Source organism: Vulpes lagopus, chromosome 24 (assembly GCF_018345385.1).
Source record: "Vulpes lagopus strain Blue_001 chromosome 24, ASM1834538v1, whole genome shotgun sequence".
In the NCBI taxonomy this organism is placed as follows: domain Eukaryota; kingdom Metazoa; phylum Chordata; class Mammalia; order Carnivora; family Canidae; genus Vulpes; species Vulpes lagopus.
The window spans coordinates 30023429-30045217 of NC_054847.1; the positions used below are offsets into that span (position 1 = coordinate 30023429).

The 21789-nt window shown below is 36.7% G+C and overlaps 1 protein-coding gene across 9 annotated transcripts in view; it reads left to right on the forward strand.

The window, feature by feature from the left end:
- Positions 1-21789, forward strand: part of MBD5 (methyl-CpG binding domain protein 5) — a 438997-nt gene that overhangs the window by 357962 nt on the left and 59246 nt on the right. For all 9 annotated transcript variants that reach the window (XM_041739751.1, XM_041739750.1, XM_041739753.1 and 6 more), the window contains 2 exons: positions 583-756; positions 12364-13037. In XM_041739751.1, the coding sequence (XP_041595685.1) occupies positions 12925-13037 (113 nt within the window). In that variant the 5' untranslated portion in view covers positions 583-756; positions 12364-12924. The remainder of the gene's footprint in view (positions 1-582; positions 757-12363; positions 13038-21789) is intronic.

Sequence of the window (21789 nt, forward strand, 5' to 3'; positions counted from 1 at the left end):
AAGGATTATTTTGCCCTGACTGAGAAAGAACCTTGTCAAATAGAGTAAGGGGTGATAAGGTCTCAAGTGCACTTTTGAAAGTCCTTCTAAGTTATTTTTTTTTCTTTTTTGCTGAAAGAGTTAAAAGTTAGAGAGAGAGGAATGGCATTTTATAACTCAATAATGGTAATGTACAGTTTGGTTCCATAATTCTTTGATCCCAAGATGAGTTCTTGAGATAATGTTAATGTGGTATTACTAATGACAGAACTGAGAAAGAAGGGGAGATAGAAGATTGAAGCTGGTTGAGAATTCTGTGTACCCTCTACCTCCTCTAACTCAAAAAATCACCTCGGTTTTCCGAGTCATCACAGTTTTATCAAGAAAATTAGCTGTTTGCTCTTGGTTTTAGCTGTCTTCCTAGCACTCCTCCACATACTAGTAATGCATGATGATCCACTGAGAGTTCATTCTCCACCTTTGTGAAGAAACTATGAAGTGTAGGTTAAATGGTCATTAAAAAAATAATAATAAGTTGTACTCCTTGTCAAGGGCTACAGTGAGTCCATTAAACCTTATCTCAAGGTCTCCTTTCTATTCCAGAGATTGGAAACCCAAGTGCCTACAGAGGCCAGGCTGGTGGGAATGAAGCAGGAAGCCACTGCCCTGAACTGGAGAGCCAAGTCCTTTCTGAAGGAGCAGCCACTGCTCCGTTCCAGATAATTGTTGCAAGGCAGGAATGTTGACCTAGTGTTACCACATTGTCCGGTTTCTCAGGTAAAGCAGGAAATGCAAATTTTCATGTGAAATCTTTTAATTTAAATATTGTCAACTAATTTGTTTTATTTTCCTTAAACTGTGTACATGCCAAAAGCTTCCACAGGTGGAATTTGGCCCAGAGCCCTCTTGTTTGACTTGGTCTTATATTTTGCTTAACTGTTTGTTAAGTTAGGGACCCCTGGGGGCTCAGCAGTTGAGCATCTGCCTTTGGCTCAGGGTGTGATCCCAGGTCAGGGATGGAGTCCCACATCAGGCTCCCTGCAGGGGAGCCTCTCCCTCTGCCTGTGTCTCTGCTTCTCTCTGTGTCTCTCATGAATAAATAAATTAAATCTTAAAAAAAATAAAAACTATTTGTTAAATTAGAGACCTTATTCTCCAAAGGTTTTACTTTTCTTCAGCATTTCTCTAAGATACTCTGTGCCTGGTTTTATGATACTGAAACTCCCTTCCTCTCCAACCTGAATACTTTGTGCATAACTTTTCTTTGGCTGCTATATTTTCTCTGCCTCCCTCAGCATTCTAGTGAGTAGTCCAATGCTAAAGGAGTCTCCTTGAGAGACTTTTCATATGACACCATAAAATACCTTCAGGTATTACTACACATTCATATTGTTCCTGATGTGTGAGCTAATAAACGCAGTAAAATATCACTTATTTCATGGGACTTATAGATTGTATGCTTTGGACTCCTGTTTATAGAATCCACACAGAGACCATATTCCTCCCTTCCTTCTTGAGAGACCTTATTGAACAATTAGACTATAGTTATCTTTTACATTGAATTACGTTTGTTGGAGGCACTGATTGGACGTGAGTTTTCCTAGATATTGCTACATGTTTAGAGACAGTGTCTTCAGGTGGGTTTCTACAAGGGCTGAGGAATCTTATTTCCACCTTGAGTAAGCTGATTTTCAAGGTTACTAGGGGAGGCACCATTACCTCTCTACAGAACTGATTACTTCATGTAGGTCCTTGGTGTCCATTGCCAGATGAACTGAAGAGTGCTAAATATTTGTAAGTTAAAGGGCATGTAAATATTACTTGTTTAAATATGTTATACAGCCCCAAATGGGCATAATTCATAATTGTCTCATTCTTAGTACAGTTTTGGGAAAAAAACAACATTGATGTATATCATTTTTTTAAAGATTTTATTCATTTATTCATGACACAGAGAGAGAGGCAGGAGACACAGGCAGAGGGAGAAGCAGGCTGCATGCAGGGAGCCTGACATGGGACTCGATCCCAAGACTCTAGGATCACAACCTGAGCCAAAGCAGATGCTCAACCACTGAGCCACCCCGCTGCTCCTGTATATCATTTCTCAACAATGACTTGACCTATATATATTGAGCTGTTCCTGGAGTAGCCAAAATACCAGTAATGTACAGATAAGATGTGGAAGTTACTCCTTAAATTTGCTTAGTCTACTCTAAAATAGATTATGTAAATGCAGACAAGTGTTTTTTATAAATATTCTCTGGGAGAAACTTCACTGTACTATCAAAAAGCAAAAATAGCAAACTCTGATGGTGGCTAATATGCAGGAAGAAATCATAAATAATTTTTCTCTCAGTATAGTGAGTTTATCAATTTACTTTATAGATACTCTGATAAAACCTATTACTATACTAAAACAGTTCTCTAATTTCTTTACAGAATATGTATTTGGGAGCTGGTGTTTATCCACTTTTCAGCTTTTAAGAAAATAAAATGGGGGCACCTGGGTGTCTCAGTTAAGCATCCAATTCTTGGTTTTGGCTCAGGTCATGATTTCAGCGTCCTGACATGAACCCCACCTTCGGCTCTACTTTCACTGCAAGTCTGCTTGAAATTCTCTGCATCTCCCTCTCCATCTAACCCTCCCCCTGCTCATTCTCTCTCTCTCTCTCCCTCTAAATAAATAAATAAAATCTCTTTTTAAAAAAATGAAAGAAAGTAAATGCATAGTATTTTCTACACATGTATACAGATCCTCACTTACCACTTCCTTAAATATTTTTATTTTTATTGTTTGTTTATTTTTTAGAGAGAAAGACTGCATGAGCATGTGGGGGGGAAGAGCAGAGGGAAAGGGAGAGAGAGAATCTTAAGCAGGCTCCACACTCAGTGCAGAGCCCAACACAGAGCTGGATCTCACAATCCTGAGATTGTGACCTGAGCCAAAATCAAGAGTTAATCACCTAACTGACTGAACCACCCGGATGCCCCTCCTTAAATATTTTTAAAGGCACAATGGAAAGCTTTAACTTGAAGTTAACTGTCTCAATTGCTCTTTCTTTGCATTCAAGTAGAATGGCAAGGGTGAAAAGAAAGCTCAGTTATGTGTAGTAATTTATATGAATTACTGGATATTATAAGGAAGAATTGTAAATGTACCCAATTTAGACTTGGAAAATCAAATAATGATTGGGGAAACCAGGGGAGGCCTCTCTGCGAAAGTGACATTTAAACTGAGGTAAACAAATTCGTTTTGTTTTTAAGGTTTTATTTATTTATTTAGCAGAAAGAAAAAGCACAAACGGGGAGTGGGAGAAAGAGAAGCAGACTCCCCACAGAGCAGGGAGCCTGATCATTACCTGAGCTGAAGGCAGACACTTAATGACTGAGCCTACCCAGGTGCCCCTAGAATTTGGTTTAATGAAGAACAAGAATGTGGGGTTGGGAGATGTATTCCAAGCAGAAAATTAGGAGTGCCACTCTGAAGCATTTTAGTCAAAGGCATAGTCTTAATTTTTCTTTTCAGTAATTAGAGCATCCAGGTTAATGCAGCATTTATACTTTTCTCTACTTGGCTAAAACAGAAAGAGAATTAATAGCATAATACTAGACACAAAGCTTGTGACTATTTCCAATCAAAAGTTTTCCCTAATGCTTTTAAGGATTAGGAAAACATTAATTAGCTTATCTGTGAATATAATAGATAGTTTTTTGGAGATAATATTTTTCCTGATTGTAAAGACATTTTATTCTAGAAAATTTTGAAAATACAGAAAGCAATGAAGAAAATATAAGTCATTCATATTCCTGCTACCCAGAGACAACCACTGAGAAGGTAATGCTGCTTTATTCCTACATCTACATATGTAGCAGCATTTTTGTAATTGAAGATTTATAGTTATACATACAACTTTGTAGTATTTTTTTTCACCTGATAATATCATGGATCTTTTCCAGGGCTATTAAATTTTCCATAACATGATTTTATAGCTATGCATAAATAATAACAACTTGGCTACTTACTGTGTGCTGGCCACTGGTTTAAGACTTTTTTAACTTGTATCCACAGAACCATTCTGTAGGGCTATTGTCTGTTTTGTAAAGGAAAGAAATTTTAAAACATGCCCAAGGTCATAAGCTAATAAAGGGTAGAGGTACATAGCTTCTCAATACAGTAATTAATTTACATAAAACCCTATTTTTAGACCTCCAGGTTGTTTCTGATATAATTTTTGGCTATTTGAAAAAATAGTCATGATTCTGTGGGTTGGCAGTCTAGGTTGGGCTCTGCTGGGCCAGCTCACCCCTGTTCCACATGATGTTGACTAGACTCACATGTCTGGGCCCTTAGCTGGACTGGCTGGACCTCTCTCTCCACCTGGACTCTCATCTTTAAGTGGGCTAACTCAGGTTGTCCTTGTGACAATGGATTCCAAGAAGCAAGAGTGGAAGATGCAAGGCCTCTCGAGGTTTAGACTCCACACTTAAACAGTAGCACATCCATCACATTCCATTGGTCAGAGCAAGTTACAAGGCCAGCCCAGATTCAAAGTGTGGATTCCTAAATCCTACCTCCTGATAAACGGAGCTAGGACATATTTGAGGCCAGTTGCAGTCCACTATACTCATCATTTAGTTCTCTGAAGGGTTCTATGTGACTAGAATGTGTAAGTTGCTTAATGCTAGTAGGAAGAAATGGCCTGGTATAAATAATTCCTTTAGGGAGAATTCCCATAGATGGGCATAGGCCAAGATGCTTGTTACCTTAACTTTGAGAACTAGCCTCATTCTAAGGAGCCTATCCCCATACCTTCAGAGTTGGTGAAAAAATGTAACCTTCCTACATGAATATGACCCCTCGTGTATAGGTTGTAGACATTTATACCTTTCTGCACTAAAAAGGCAAAGACATTTTGAACCAGAGAGCCTCAGTAATCAGGGCAGGAAAGAAGTGCTTATGGTATCCTGATACAAGTGTGTAAAACAATGTAATGTACTGAGGCTAATTTAGGGTAAGTAGAGCCTGATAGAGCCTTACATCAGATGCATCTGAGAAGTATGTTTTAGAAAAAGTGACTGTACAATGAAGATAACCAAATGGCAATAATAACCAGAATGAATATAGGGATAATCTATGGGGAAGTTTTTTCAAAATGAAAAAAGATGTAACTACAAAATAAATATGCTCATAAATAAAAATGCATAGTCTGAATAAATAGGTGAAAGGTGAAACAGATGGGAAGGTTGGATGTGAGGGCTGGCTAAGTGCTCTGAAGGAGCTGTTTGAATAATTGATATGAGGGTAAAAGATAATTGAAAAGAAGAAACGTGATTTAGGGTTACTCTAACAAGCATAATTTAACTAATAATGATGGAAAGATTATGAGTACATCCATTTATTACCCAATCAAATGATAGTAATGTTGTAGCCACTCAGACTTTACTCTCCAAAATGCTAATGCTGGTGTTATTTTTTACTCCAGTCATATCTGTCGTGGTGTATACATACTGTTTTGGAATTTAAGTATAGAGGCAGGTTTTATGTGAGACTTGTTCTCAGTTGGAGAACATGAGGCATTCACTTGCAAATGCTATAATGGAATAGACTTCTTATTTAACTTTAAATATTTCAAAGGCTAAGTTTATAATCATAGCATAGAAAGTATAAATGATGAGTTAGACATATAATATATGAAATATCGGTACTTTACCTGATTTACATAGTCTTACCTTGATAAATCAGCAGCTTATCTGGTATTCATTATATCATACTACATAACCAAGGAACCCCACTGGGCACAAGATCAATGTGTGATGCCATTATAAACATTTTTTTTAATTTTATTTATTTATTCATGAGAGACACAGAGAGAGAGAGAGGCAGAGAAACAGGCTCCATGCAGGGAACCTGGCATGGGACTCGATCCCGGGTCTCCAGGATCACGCCCTAAGCCGAAGGCGGCACTAAACTGCTGAGCCACTGGGGCTGCCCCATTATAAACATTTTAATAGAATTTACTCATGATATCCAATGACTCAAAAATCAATTTATTATTTTTACCATTAGTCAATTTTGTGTGACATAATTCAAAGAATTTATAATGTTTGTTATTCAGAAAGATTTATGAATAGCTACATTTTAGTTTTCATGATGTCACAATCTGATATCATGATGTTTTGAGTATAACTTTAAAATACACATTTAACACTGCATTAAGTAGTGAGTGTATTCTTAGGTTGACAAGAATGTCAGCAAAGCAGATGAAGAAAAAAGGTCTGTTGCATTAATTAGCATCCTATTGAAATATGAGTTTAATTTTTATATTGTTGTATTTATTTAATGGTTTCTTTATTAATCCAATTAAAATCTGTAATTATAATCTGTATATAAAATCTGTATATATAAAATTTGTATATTATAATCTGTATAATCTTATAAAATCTTTAAGAAATCCACTTCATAAACAAAACCAATGCACCTAACAAATAAAGCATAAAGTCCATGTGTTAATTTTCTGAGAAGCCCTATCACACTTTCTTTTTTTTTTTTTTTTTTTTTTTTATTTATGATAGGCACACAGTGAGAGAGAGAGAGAGAGAGAGAGAGAGAGAGAGAGAGGCAGAGACATAGGCAGAGGGAGAAGCAGGCTCCATGCACCGGGAGCCTGATGTGGGATTCGATCCCGAGTCTCCAGGATCACGCCCTGGGCCAAAGGCAGGCGCCAAACCGCTGCGCCACCCAGGGATCCCAGCCTATCACACTTTCTACACCGAAATTATCGCTCAGAGATTATGAGATCAGGGACAGATTTAGAGTGAAAAATCTTTCGTATATTTTGTCAACATTCATACTCATTCTTTTCTGTTGACTTCATTTAAAAACCTCTCTTTCATTTTAGATGTATGTATTGCTAAAAAAAAAATCTTTATAAGCCTCCATAACAAAAATCAGAATATAGAGCTATATTGACTAATTAGAATATGCAGTCTTCATGAAGCACTTACACACCTACTGCAGGCCAGGCACTACCAGGAACCAGGAACAAAAGAAGGACCTAGAGAGATGTCCCTGCTGTGAGGCAGTTTACATTCCCACGGGGGAGAGACAGCCAATAGACAAACAAATAAGTGATAAGAAACAAATGGATGACGAGAAATATCAGTGACTTACTTAACAAAGTCTGAGAGATTACCTGTGGTTTATAGTGTAGTCCCTTGGAGGAGGTGACATCTAATTTGAATTCCGAATAGTAAGAGGAAGCCAATGCAGAGAAGTGAATCAAGCCATTAAATTCAATTCACTAAAAGCCAATTCTCAGATTAATTTACATATTGAAAGGAAGTAAGAAAACCAAAATGTTGGTGGACGGCTCAGTGGTTTAGTGCCGCCTCCAGCTCAGGGCGAGATCCTAGAGACCCAGGATTGAGTCCCATGTCGGGCTCCCTGCATGGAGGCTGCTTCTCCCTCTGCCTGTGTCTGTGCCTCTCTCTCTCTCTGTGTGTCTCTCGTGAATAAATAAATAAAATCTTAAAAAAAAAAAATGTTGGTAGAATTGTGGTAGATCTCCTCAGGACATGCACACACACCACTTTTTGAATTTTATTATTGTTGCTGCCAGAATTATTTATGAAATAAATTTAAATTCTGTCCTAAGTGTAAGATCTATCCCTGGTCCTGAGTATTAGTAAGATGGAGATACACTTCATATCACAGTATCTTTTCTGTTTTAACTTCTGTCTATTAGGTAAACCAAGCCATATGAACAAGGTGAGTCATAATGGAATCTCCAGGGGACATGAAGGAAAAATCTTATAGATACATAGTTTCTTATGTTAAATAAAGAAAAGAGGGGAAACTATTGTTTTTACAATATAAACTATAAAAATGAAGCCTGACTTAATCTTGAATGATGGGTCTAAGTGATAAGGTTATCAGAATCTTAGAGCCAAAGAGAAGATTTTAATATTTAGCAGAAGAGGATACACGTGGGTTTCTAAAGTTTGAGAATTATGGCCTGAAATGCTTTCCCAAAACTACCTTTTTTGTCACTTTAAGAAATTTATCAAGGATCCTAAAATTATGCAATTCTGTTTTAGCAAATAATTCTCAGTAAATTAACAAAATGGCTATTGATTTATGTACAGATATATTTATCTCAGATTTATTTGTAGTTGTGAAAATTCAGGAAAAGATCTATGTTCACAAAAGGGAAGTAAATAAATTACATATATATGTTTATCCTCAAAAATTCTATCCAGCAATTAAAAATCATATTTTGGAAAAAGGATTTAATGCCATAGGAAAAGGCTCAGCATGAAAATAAAGTATAAAGTGGTAATAATTAAATATTTAAAGGAGAAAGATGTGTTTATAACATGGAAAGAACTTGGAATCAGCACAGCTTTGGAGAACAATTTGGCAGTGTCTGAAAAGTTGAGAATGTGCAAACCCCACAACCTAACATTAATATGATTGATATATCAATAGATGAATAGTTCTCTACTCACATGATACAATACCATCAGATGGTAAAAATTAACAAATTGGATCTATATTTCTGCAACAGAGACATATCTGTGTATCTCAACTGAGCTAGCTCTTAAACAGTGTTGAGGGCAGCCCGAGTGCCTCAGCAGTTTAGCGCCGCCTTCAGCCCAGGGCGTGATCCTGGAGACCCAGGATCGAGTCCCACGTCAGACTCCCTGCATGGAGCCTGCTTCTCCCTCTGCCTGTGTCTGTGTCTCTCATGAATAAAAAATAAAATCTTAAAAAAAAAAACCTGTTGAATTTTAAAAATCAAGTTGCAGATTGATACATACGTGAAATTGTGTTTATATAAAAATTTTAAAACACATATAACAATGCCAAATATTGTTTACATATACACATAGTAAATAAACATCTAAAAAAGCATGCTTCCCCATAGCCTGGAAGAATGAGGAGCAGATTCATGAGGGTGGTTGCCTTTAAGGTAAGAGTGAAGGAAATAGGACTAGAGAGAGATGGGGTGGGGAGAGAAATAGTATTTAATTTTATCTGTAATAGTGCTTTATTTTTCAAAATAAGCAAAACTGACAAAATGCTTACATTGTGAATTTGGAGTGGCGGTGTATTGTTTATGATAAATTCTTTTTTTAAAGTGTGCTTTTAAAGCCTTCAAAAAACAATGATCGAAAGAAAGTACATTCAAATTTGCAGTGGTTATTATTCAGCAGTGAGATTACATTTCAATTTTAATTTTCAACCTTCAGACATCTCTGAATTTTCCAAATTCAAAAAATGAATGTTGAAAAAATCAGGGCCATTACAGATAAATAAATGATAACTGGGTAGTTACTGGACCTCTGCTCTGTGAGGAGTCCCTTAGGCTCTTGGAGTCGCGCTGCTTCTAGAAGGCTGAAGTATCAGCAAAGGAAGGATGAGCCTCCCAGGGCCAAAAGGGAGTAGAGGGCTGGCCGCCTGCGCGTGTGGAGATACAGAAGGGCCACGTCCTGTCCTGGGCAGGGAGGCAGGGGCGTCAGTCCCAGCCAGGGGGGTCTCACCTTGAGCATGCGTCAGAATCACCTGGCGGGCTTCTTAAAGAACTGAGCAGCCCCCCAGAGTTTCTAATTCATTAAATCTGGTGCCAGCCTGTGCATTTGTATTTCTGACAAGTTCCCGGGCATCATTGACAATAATGATGTTTGTCCCAGGACCTCGCTCTGAGAACTGCTGGTCTAAGCAAAACCCAGCCATCAGATATTTGTATTTTTTCATTGCTGAAATATGAGAGAGACATTTGGCAGGAATCAATCCAGGGTTATTATCTGGCAGATCCACAAATTTACTTAATGGAGTGAGCCAGCCGGTCTCATAGGGAAGTTGGAGTCACATGCAGTCACATGCAGGCAGAAAGAAAGAGACAGGAGGAGGAAGGAAGGAGGGAGGGAGGGAGGGAGGGAAAGGAAAACCAGAAAGAAAATAGCCATGAAGGCGCCTGGCTGGGCTCAGCTGGTTAAGCATCTGCCTTCAGCTCAAGTCATGATCTCATGGTCCTGGGATCGAGCCCTGCGTGCGGCTCTCCTGCTTCTCCCTCTGCCTGCCGCTCCACCCGCTTGTGCGCTCTCTCTCTCTCTCTCTCTCTCTTTCTCTCTCTCGGTGTCAAACAAATAAATAAAATTTAAGAAAAGAGAAGAAAATAGGCATCCAATGAGCAGAGAGCTCAACAGTAGGGAGATTGAGAGCCGGTCCAATCTAAAGATCACAGACCACCCAACAGATTTTATTGGGAAAAGTAAGGTAATAAAATGAGCATGAAAAAAGACTTAAAAAAACAAACAGGGCAGCCTGGGTGGCTCAGTGGTGTAGCTCCGCCTTCATCCCGGGTCGTGATCCTGGGGTCCTGGGATCAAGTCCCACGTCAGGCTCCCTGCGTGGAGCCTTTTTCTCCCTCTGCCCGTGGCTCTGCCTCTCTCTCTCTCTCTGTGTGTGTCTCTCATGAATAATAAATAAAATCTTTAAAAACAAAAAAACACAGGTTCAATCATCAGGGTCTCTTACTATTTGGCAAAACTGGGAATCCAGGATGACACAAAATTAATGTGTCTTTCCCATCATTAACCAGCGCGGGGAAGGCTGCTGAGGGACTGACCCCTTTCTTGCTCCCTCCAGCCTTTCTCATTTTTGCTCCCCCTTTTCTTTGTACTCTTCCACACCGAACAGCTCTTCGGTGCCAAACATGACACTGGGCCGTGGATAGAGAAGTGCCCCCCGTCTCTGGACTGCCGCAGCATGGTACCCCATGCACAGTAGCTGCCGACTGGTTAAAAGTGCAGTGAATGGGAGACAAGTGGGTCATTTTTGTGAGAAGCGTAGACTCAGTGGAGTGACCCCCGCGATGTTGACCTTGAGACATCACTGGGAATGCTACTACTGGGCACTTTTCCCTGTACCTCACATTTTTTCCCCAACAGATTTTGCCACTTTCCCGTTGCCTGTTGATGTTTACAACACCCATGCCCATGGCCTGTGACTTTCAGCCAAATGAGTATATGCTTCATTACAACACCTTCGATCTGTCTCCGAGCCCAGGCTGCAAATAGAGCACTTGCCTGAATACATGATGCCTTTTAGTTTGAGGCATTCTCCTGATTCCTCAATGAAGACAGCCCCAAAAATTTTTGGAGCTACCTTAAATGATGTGGGGTTCTAGGAACGCGGATAAAGTAGTTATGTCTTTATTTACACGATTTAATTTGTTAAGTTATGCATACATATTTTAAACCTCTAAAATATAAATCTTTAAAAATTTTTTAAAACAGTTTTAATATTTTCATGACTCTTAAGCCTTTTAACACTTTTCCAGAGCATATCACCTTCACCTTCAGTTAAGTTGCCTGGGTATGGCATTTTTTAAAAATCTGTGATGGTGCTGTCACAGGACAGTTTTATCCCAAGCCACGTGTCTCCCTCATATAACAGTAGAATGATTTTTTTCATTCATCCCTTAGTATAGTTTCATGGGCCCCACAAAGTAATTACACACTACATATTAAATTGATGATAGAAAGGCTTATGTACCACAAGAAGTAACACTAGCCACTGTTACATTCTCCGTTAGGATTAAGTACTAAATCTTTTCAAATTTTATTTGCCATCTTTTTTTACTTATCAATTCCATTAAGATGACCTCTTTCAAGCTTTCCACACTAGCACTGATTGCTTGTTGTCTCAAGCCAGTATATTTTCCCCCAAGCAGGACCTTGTGACTTAATAAAGGAAGTAAGAAAAAAAATAAAATAAAATAAATAAAAAATAAAGGAAGTAAGAGAGTACCCCATAATAGATGGGAATTTGTAAATCTTAACTATAAAGCAACTCCCACTCTTCTATTCAAGAACAGTGGAGGAAATTTCTTGTATCTGGAAATGTACTGTATATTTTCTTTTAATTTTTTCTTAAATAAAAGAAGCTTTTGCTCCTTTAGGCCAATATGATGATTAGAAAAGAAAATCATAAGCGTATGTACAATTAAAGAGTGATAAAATGTAATTGGGTTAGCACAAAACTTTCCAATTATCAGAATATGAGGTGATAGATACATTTTTAATGTAGGGAGGCCTTGTGTGTGCATGTGTGTGTGTGTTTGTGTATTTGTGAAATGCTATGATTATGCATCTATCTCTAATTAGAAAGTTGCGTGTGGTGAAGAGCAAGCAAATTGGTTTAACTAGAGTGAGTAGATCAAGTTGGAAGAAGAAAACAAGACGAATTTGACGTGATTTTGACTGCAGAGAACATCAAAGTGGTTTGGTGCACTTAGCAGTTTAATCTATTTTTAAAACTGTGCACTTCTCAGTTTTTCAATATTAAATATACAGTTTACACATTTACATATGTTTCAGGCTGCATTATTGGAATTTTGAAGACATGAAAACATCAGATGAACCAACCTCCAACATCTTGGATTCAGATTGGAAGATGAAGAGAAAGTTTAAAGAATGTGGCCTCTAAAGGCGGGTAGTACCTGGAAATATTAACCGACTCACACTGTAAAAATGAGACCGGTCTGTAGACAATAGAGGTTATTTTAGTCTGACATCAAGGTTCAAGACAAAATGTTGAACTAAAAACTTTACACTCTTCCCCTCCCCCAATCCAGGCAGGTACCAGCATTGGCGAATATGATTTTCCTTAGTCAGAAGCACTCATTTTTACCCATGTAGACCATCCTTAGGAATTAAATATTGTTTATTTAATGTAGATTATAATGGGAAACTGATTTTTTCCACAATGGCAGATTTCAAGGACTTGGTTCCAAACTGAGCCGAAGCTTCCCAATGCATTTTGTACAGTCTGGGAAAAACTGTGCTGCATTGGCCATTTTTGAAGGCCATCATGCCCTGTAATATAAGGATATCATCTTATTGCTGATATCTTTGGAGAGTCCCAAGCAGACACAGAAAATGAATGGAGGCAAGGACTGTGACGGAGGGGACAAAGATGGAGGTCTTCCAGCTATACAAGTTCCTGTGGGTTGGCAGCGGCGTGTGGATCAAAATGGAGTGCTTTATGTCAGGTGAGCCTTATTATTACCTGTGGTCTCCTCCAAGTTTGCAATCCCGAAATTAAGAAGGTAGAGTCTGTTCCTTTGAGGGAGCAAAATACCATCAGTGACAGCACCTCACATAAATTTGAATAAATGACCTTCATGCTGGAAATATTTGAGTGTTTTATGCTGTCCTGTTTTGCAACGTAAATTGCCTTAGGTTACAAGAGAGAATTTTTATGCATTACTTGTGTTTATATAACGTGTCATTCTGCTTATCTCTGTAACGAGGATAAAGAAAAATATGAAGATTTCTAAAAGAAACATATAAGCATCATTACCACATTCACAGGAGAAAGTAAAATCCTAGAAATAGACCTGATATCTCTGGACAATATTATTCTGTCCGTCTAGTGCTTCAGCTGACTTTTCTGATGTAAAGTTGAGTGTTTTTATCTGTAGGCAGTTTTAGTCATGAGTCTTCTTAATTCCTGATATTAACTAAAAATAATTTCCCTGTTTTTTCTGTGCAGTTTTTATTCTGTTGCATATAATAGTAAAAAAGAAAAAGTCTTGTTGGAGATGGCTCTTCATCTCACAAGTAAAAATCATACAAGTAAAATGCAAATGTCTGATCTTTTAAATTTTGGTGACATATATCTTGTGTCCAAGTTGAATGGAATAACTGAACTGTTAGCAAGTTTCAAGGGTTTTTTTTTTAACTGACATACAATATTAGTATTATTACTACAGCTTAGTGATTCGATATTTATATGCATTATGAAATGGTCACCTCAGTAAGTCCAGTTACCCTCTATCATCATACAGATTATTACAATATTATTGACTATTCCCTGTGCTGTACATTACATCTCTGTGTCTTACCTATTTTATAACTGGAAGATCATACCTCTTAATCCCCTTCATGTATTTTGTCCATCCCTCTACCCGTCTCCCTTCTGTCAACCACCAGTTTGTTTTCTGTATCTATGAGTCTGTTTCTATATTGTTTATTCACTTATTTTGTTCTTTAGATTCCACATATAAGTGAAGTTATGCAGTATTTGTCTTTCTCTGACATATTTCGCTTACTACCCTCTTCATTCATCCACCTTGTCACAAATGGCAAGGTTTCATCTTTTTTTTATCACTAATTTTCCAGCGTGGGTGCGCTGGGAGATGTGTGTCCCACATCTCCTTTGTCAATTCATCTATCTGTAAATATCTAGGGTGCTTCCATATCTTGGCTATTGCAAATAATGCTGATGAACATAGAAGTGCAAATGTCTTTTTGAATTAGTGTTTTCATTTTCTTTGGTTAAATATCTAGAAGTAGAATTACTGGGTCATATGGTATTTCTGTTTTTAATTTTTTGAGGAAGATCCATACTGTTTTTCAAACTTGCTGCTCCAGTTTACATTCATACCAGCAGTGCACAGGGTTCCTTTTTCTCCACATCCTGACCAGCATTTTGTTATTTCTTATCTTTTTAATGACAGCCATTCTGACACTTGTGAGGAGATATTTTGTTGTGCTTTTGATTTGCATTTCCTTGATGATTAACGATGTTGAGCATGTTTTCATGTACATGTTGGCCACCTGTATATCTTTGGGAAAATGTCTGTTCAGGTCATTTGCACATTTTTTAATCTGATTGTTTGTTTTTTTGATATTAAGTTGTATGAGTTCTTACATATTTTGGACGTTAACCCCTTTTTGGGTATACCTTTTGTGAATATCTTCTCTTATTCAGTAAGTTGCCTTTTTATTTGTTGATGGTTTCCTTCACTGTGTACAAAGCTTTTTAGTTTAATACAGTCCCTTTGTTTATTTTTAGTTTTGCTATCCTTGCCTGAGGTGACAGATCCAAAAAAAATATTGCTTAAGACTGATGTCAAAGAGCTTGCTTACTGCTTATGTTCTCTTCTAAGAGTCTTATGGTTTTAGATCTTACCTTCAAGTCTTCAGTTTTGAACTTATTTTTTGGTGTGTGGTGTAAGAAAGTGATCCCGTTTTGCTATTTTGCATGTAGCTGTCCAGTTTTCCTAGCAACACTTATTGAAAAGATTGTCTTTTCCCCCATTGTATACTCTTACCTACTTTGTTGTATATTAATTGACCCTATAACCATGGGTTTATTTCTGGGCTCTCTAAATTCTGTTATATTGATCTGTGTGTCTGTTTTTGTGCTAGTGATAATACCATAGTGTTTTGATTACAATAGCTTTGTAGTAAGTTTGAAATGGGGATTATGATTACCTCCAGCTTTGTTCTTCTTTCTCAAGATTGATTTGGCTATTCAGGGTCTTTTCTCCTTTTTCATTGATATTTTATTTATTTGGGTGCTCTCTTCTTTTTTTCTTGATGAATCTACCTAAATGTTCATCAATTTTGTTTATGTTTTCAAAGAACCAGTGCTTAGTTTCCTTAATCTTTTGAATTTTTTAAGTTTTAATCTTTATTTCACTTATTTCAACTCTAATATTTATTTCCTCTTTCTACTAACTTTGGGTTTTGTTTGTTCTTTTTCTAGTTCCTTTAGGTGTGGGGTTAAAATCCTTATTTGAGATTTTTCTTGTTTCTTGAAGCAGAACAGTATCACTTTAAACGTCCCTCTTAACACTGCTTTTGATTGCATCCCATAAATTTTAGGATGTTGTATTTATCTGTCTCAAAATATTTTTTGATTTCTTCATTGTTCAGTAGCATGATGTTTAGTCTCCATGTGCTTGTGTTTTTTCAGTTTGTCTTCTTGTAATTGATTTTACATTTGTTTCATATGTGTAATTGGAAAAGATACTTGATATAATTTCAATTTCTTAAATTTATTGAGACTTCTGCAGCCTGACATGATGTATCCTGGAGGATGCTCCATGTGCACTTGATGGAATGTTCTGTATATATCTAATAAGTCCTCTGGTCCAGTGGGTAGTTTAAGGCCAATGTTTCCTTATTGATTTTCTGACTGGATGATCTATCCATTGATGTAAGTAGAGTGTTAAGTTCCCTACTATTATACTATTGCCGTCAGTTTCTCCCTTTCTGTCTCTTACTATTTGCTTTATGTATTTAGGTGCTACTGTGTTGGGCACATAAATATTTACACGTGTTATATCTTCTTGTCAAATTGATCCCTTTGTCATTTTGTAATTTCCTTTTTTTTTTTTTAATCTATTGTTACAGCCTTTGTTTTAAGTCTTTTTGTTTGATATAAGTATCTCTGCCCCAGCTTTGTTTTTGTTTCCATTTCTGTAGAGTATCTTTTCTCAGCCCTTCAGTTTCAGTCTCTTTGTGTGTCTTTAGATCTGAAGTCTCTTATATAGGCAGCATATAGATGAGTTCTGTTTTTGTTTTTTATCCATTTGGCCTGTGTCTTTTGTTTTGTTTTGTTTTGTTTTGTTTTTTTATGATAGTCACAGAGAGAGAGAGAGAGGCAGAGACACAGGCAGAGGGAGAAGCAGGCTCCATGCACCGGGAGCCTGACATGGGATTCGATCCTGGGTCTCCAGGATCGGGCCCCGGGCCAAAGGCAGGTGCTAAACCGCTGCGCCACTCAGGGATCCCTGGCCTGTGTCTTTTGATTCGAACATTTAGTCCATTTACACTTAAAGTAATTATTGATAAGTGTGTGGTTATTGCCATTTTGTTGTTTCATGGTTGTTTTTGTAGTTCTACTCTTCTCCTTTCTTCTCTTGCTATCTTTCTTTGTAACTTGATGATGTTCTTTAGTTTTATGTTTGGATTCCTTTCCCTTTATTTTTTGCATATGTATTTTAGGTTTTTGGGTTTTGGTTACCACGAGGTTCATATAGAACAGTCAATACATATCATAATCTATTTTAAGTTGGTGGTCGCTTAAGTTTGAAAGCATTCCAAAAGCACTATGTTTTTGCTTTCCTCTATCCACATTTTATGTTTTACATCTTTTTATTTTGTGTGTCCTTTAATTATTACAGATATCATTGACTTTACTACTTTTGTCTTTTAACCTTCATCCTACCTTTATAAGTGGTTGATTCACGACCTTTCTATATGTTTGCCTTTACCAGTAAGATTTTTTTTATTTCATATATTTTCTTATTTCTAGTCATGGCTTTTTCTTTTCCACCTAAAGTAGTCCCTTTAATATTTATTGTAAAGCCAGTTTAGTTGTGATGAACTCCTTTAGCTTTTGCTCCTCTAGGAAACTCTATCTCCCCTTCAATTCTGATTGATAACTTTGCCAGGTAAATATCCTTGGTTGTAAGCGTCTTCTTCTTCCTTTTTTTTTTTTTTTTTTTTTTTTAGCACTTTGAATTTATCATGCCACTCTTTTCTGACCTGCAAAGTTTCTGCTGAAAAATCAGCTGATGGTCTTATAGGAATTCCCTTATATGTAACTAATTGCTTTTCTCTTTTTTTTTTTTTTTTTTTTTTAAGGATTCTTTCTTTATCTTTAATTTTTGACATTTTAATCATAATGTGTCTGGATGTAGATCTGTAGGTTCATGTTGTTTGGGATTCTTTGTGCTTCCTGAATGTGAACGTCTCTCCTTCCCCAGGTCAAAGACATTTTCAACTATAATTTTTTCAAATAAGTTTTCCAGTGCTTTCTCTCTTTCTTCTACTTCTGCAACCCCTAAATATAATGTGAATGTTAGTCTGCTTAATGTTGCTTCAGGGTTTTGGGACTTTTTTTCTTTTCTTTTCTTTTCTTTCCTTTTGTTTCAGGAATTTCTTAAACTATTCTTTTTTTTATTATTTTTTTTTTCTCCTTTGTCATTCACTTTAGGCTATTTCCATTACCCTGTCTTCCAGGGTATTGGAATATTGCTGATACGTTTTTCTGTATCATCTAATTTGCTGTTTATTCCTTCTAGTGTATTTTTCAGTTCTGTTATGGTAATCTTCATCTCTAATTGGTACTTTCTTATATTGTCTGTCCCTTTGTTGAAGTTCTGTGTTGTTCATCCATTGTTCTCACGAGTTCAGTATGTTTATGACCATAACTTTGACATCTTTATCAGACAGATTTCTCTGTTTGTTTAGTTCTTTTTTTGAGGTTTTGTCTTGTTCTTTTGAACATAATCCTCTCTCTTTTCATTTTGCCTACCTCTCTGTGTTTGTTTCTATGTATTGGGCAGTTCAGCTACCTCTCCTGATCCTGAAGGAGTAGCTTGTATAAGAGATGTCCCATGGGGCCCAGAAGTGCAATCCTCCCTAATCACCAGAACCAGCTGCTATAGAGGTATCCCTTGTGTGGGCAATGTATACCCTCCTGTTATAGTGGGGTCACAATTACTGTGGGTGTACTGCTGGGTAGGGCTGGCCCCTGGCCTGGCTGGTTGTGTGGCCCTAGGGTAATTGCTACAGGCATGCTGGTGGGCAAGATTAGTGTCCTATTAGCTGCAAGGCCTGGCAGATGTGCCAGGTTTTGTAAAACTCTCAGCAGAGCACACTCCTTTGCATTAGTGTTCTAGGAAGAGGATACCAAAATGGTGCCCACCAGTGCCTGGATCAGCATGGCAGATTGAGGTAGCAGAAATGACTGTCACCAGTGTCTTAGTCCTTGGGGAGAGGCCCTGCTACCTTCTGCCTCTCCAGCAGGCTCTCCAAGATTGGTAAGTAGGTATCTTTCACTGTGGTCTATGCACTTTTCAATATAGTGTTTTTGCTCTGGTTTCTGGGTCAAGTAAGTCTATGCATGAGCCCTTTGAGAACAGGGGTTTTTTCCCCCTATAATTATACAGTTTATCTGGATATATTCTCTATTGGTTTTCATAGCCAGCTATTTGGGGGGCTTGTCCCTCCTCTAAGGATTGGGTTTGCCTGATGTAGAGCTTAAATCTCTTGTTTTTTTAGGGAAGAGGCCCATACCTTTGGGATATTCCTGACTGTGGAACTTCATGCCTGGGGTGTGGTTTTTTTTCCTTACTGAGACTGCATCTCTGCGTCTTCCGCCCATCTCGGTGCTGCCCCTGCTGTGGACACTCTCTGTTCATGGTTTCTAGGTCTTTAAGGGACAGTATTCCATGTGTAGTTTAGACTTATTGTGTCCATGGAAGGAGTTGAGCTCAGGACCTTCCTACCTATAATCTTGAACCCTTAACCAAGTTTTAGTCTTATTGTTAAACAAATGGCATCTAAGAGACTTATTTTGTAGTTTATCTGGAAGTATATGAAAGGTTATGATAGCATAAACCTTTCTTTGTGATGTACTATAAAAACAGACTTAGGACTTTTTAAAAGATATCACATTGCATCATTAAATTAATGCTGTTTCTTTCAGTGTGGTTATTTGTATCCCAGCTTCAGTGGAATTCTCTACTTGTACAAAGATGTATTTATATAAATGAGTTATTTTCTATTACATAAATACAAATGATTTCATACCTTAACAACTTAGAAGTCAGTTCAGAATCTATCTCAGTTTTGTTTGCTTTGTGTAATTTGTCTCTTGAGGTAAACTTAATTACCTATTGAAATTCTTTTGTACATAAGTATCTTATTTCTGTAATAGTAAAGATGTGCTCTATATTAATTGGAATGAAAGGATAAGAAAGCAGAGAATGTGGTGCTCATCCAGTAGATAAGATGAACAAGGACACATAACTTTTTCAAAGTGTTTTTATTGCCAATGCTGTTAAAAATAACTGCTAAAAATACTTTGTTGTAAATATAATATAGCAAGATATCACTATTACTGTTTATATTTATGATTATTCGAGCCCATAAAGAGCAAATATATATTCAGCTTAAAGCACAAATGACTCTAAAATCTTAATAATTTAATTTTTTACTTAATCTTTATCCCAGTGAAAGACATATCAGCTTTTTAGATTGCAGAGAGCTAGGTTAAACCAAGTTAAGTATAAAAATCTGTCATTTATCTTGGCCATTCATGATTTTCCAAGTGTACAAGGACTTCATTTTCTGTTTGTGTGAGTTCTCCAAATCCAGATCTATACACTAAGAATTATTACAGAAACAAACTTTGCTAAATAAGGTAAAGCACCATCAAATAAATTTAGTCAGCTTGCTTTTTATTTGTATATATAACTGTTTAAATTATGACTTAAACATATATAGGAGGCTAGCCCTCCTTCTGTAGCTCCCTTTCAGTGTGCAGTTTGCTTGTAATATTTAGGTTAGTCTCCAGCTGCTCCTGCCTCAGGGCGGCATTGAAGCTGCACAGGAAATTTCCCACCTGCTTTCAATCTTTTGAGCTTTATCTATGCCGTAAGACTTGTAACTATTTTTTACATTAATTATTACTCCCAAAAGTTAATTAAAGAGCTCCAACTGAAGGAAAGAACTCAACTGACTGATTGAGAGGAAATGTTTTTAAAGTGTCTAAAGTAGAGTACTCTAATAGAATTCAGGAATTTTTGTCTTCAGGTTTAATTTTACAATTACATTATTCTAGGATTTAGTCCATACACTTTCTTTAACTGCAAAATGCTAGGCAGTTTCTTTTCACAAAATTCATGAAGTCTTCATATGACAACTGATTGGTAATCTTGTTTTATCAAAATTACCAGACCTTTAAAATCATCTGGTTGCCCTACCACTGGGGTGGAACTCAAGTCTGTAATATAGGAATTATTATTTTTTGCATATCATCTGAAAAAAACTGTTAGTCTAAATGAATAATTGAGTCAACAATGTTGAGGATTTTAATTGAGATTTTCTACATTCATAAGTCATTTATATGAATGTCCCTAAATAAAATGTGAATTGCATTTTAAAGTTGGTTTATTTATAGATAGAAAATTGTTACCTGTGTTATTATATAGACAGTCTACCCACAGTAGAAAAATGCTTTGTTTACAAAAAGGATAGTATTATTTCTGGATAAATTTAATCAGAAAGCTAAAATAAAGGTTTTAGCAAATAGTCATAAATAAAAGATATTCTTGAATGAAAAATATATAATAATTTTCAAAGTATAACATGGATTTAAGTTGTAAAATGAGCATATTAACAATGAAAGTCCTAAAGTGTAGATTGCCCGTTTTAAATAACACCCCTTGTAAATAAAAATCAAAGACTTATTCTGTCATTAGAATTAGTACCTATTCTGAAGACTTAAACTTGGTCAGTATGCATATATTATACTGACTTTTGTGAACCACAGGGTAGAAACACTGAAACCACTACCACAATTACAAACCAGAAGACGTGCAAGGCACTTTTCTGCCGTGTAAAACCCTATTTTCTTAAGGGTTCCCCATCCTTTGTCAGTTCTGCATGCTCTTCTTCCTCGCCAGTATGGTTTGGTTCCTCAGTATTATTTGATTGGGCCACACTTAACCAATCTTCAAAGAAACACATGTATTGGGGAAAAAAGAGAAATCAGTTATTACATTGGGGCAATTTGGTTCTAGACTCCAAGATTAAAGGAAACTTGCAGACTTAGAGACTTTCTGGTTTGACTTCCAACATGTTCCTAAATTTTAGTATTTCCTCAAACAGCTTTAAAGGTAGAGCTTCTAGTTTAAAATAATGATTGCTTTCATGTAGTTTTCTTTTCCTTTCTTGCCTGCTTCTGTACTTTCTTAAGAATAGCATTTTTCTCATCCGTAATCCACTCTTGGTTTTCAAAACACATTTATTTAATTTTCTATGAAAAATCTTTATTTTTCTGAGAAATATTTTGGTTAAAAGAAAGATCAATAGTGTTAAAGGCTATAATTTAGTAGATAACATAATATTGACAAAGCAAATGTTTTTCCTTAGTAGGAAAATGTTATCTTGTGAAGGACAGTAAGACTATAAATTATGCCTTTTTTCATATAATAT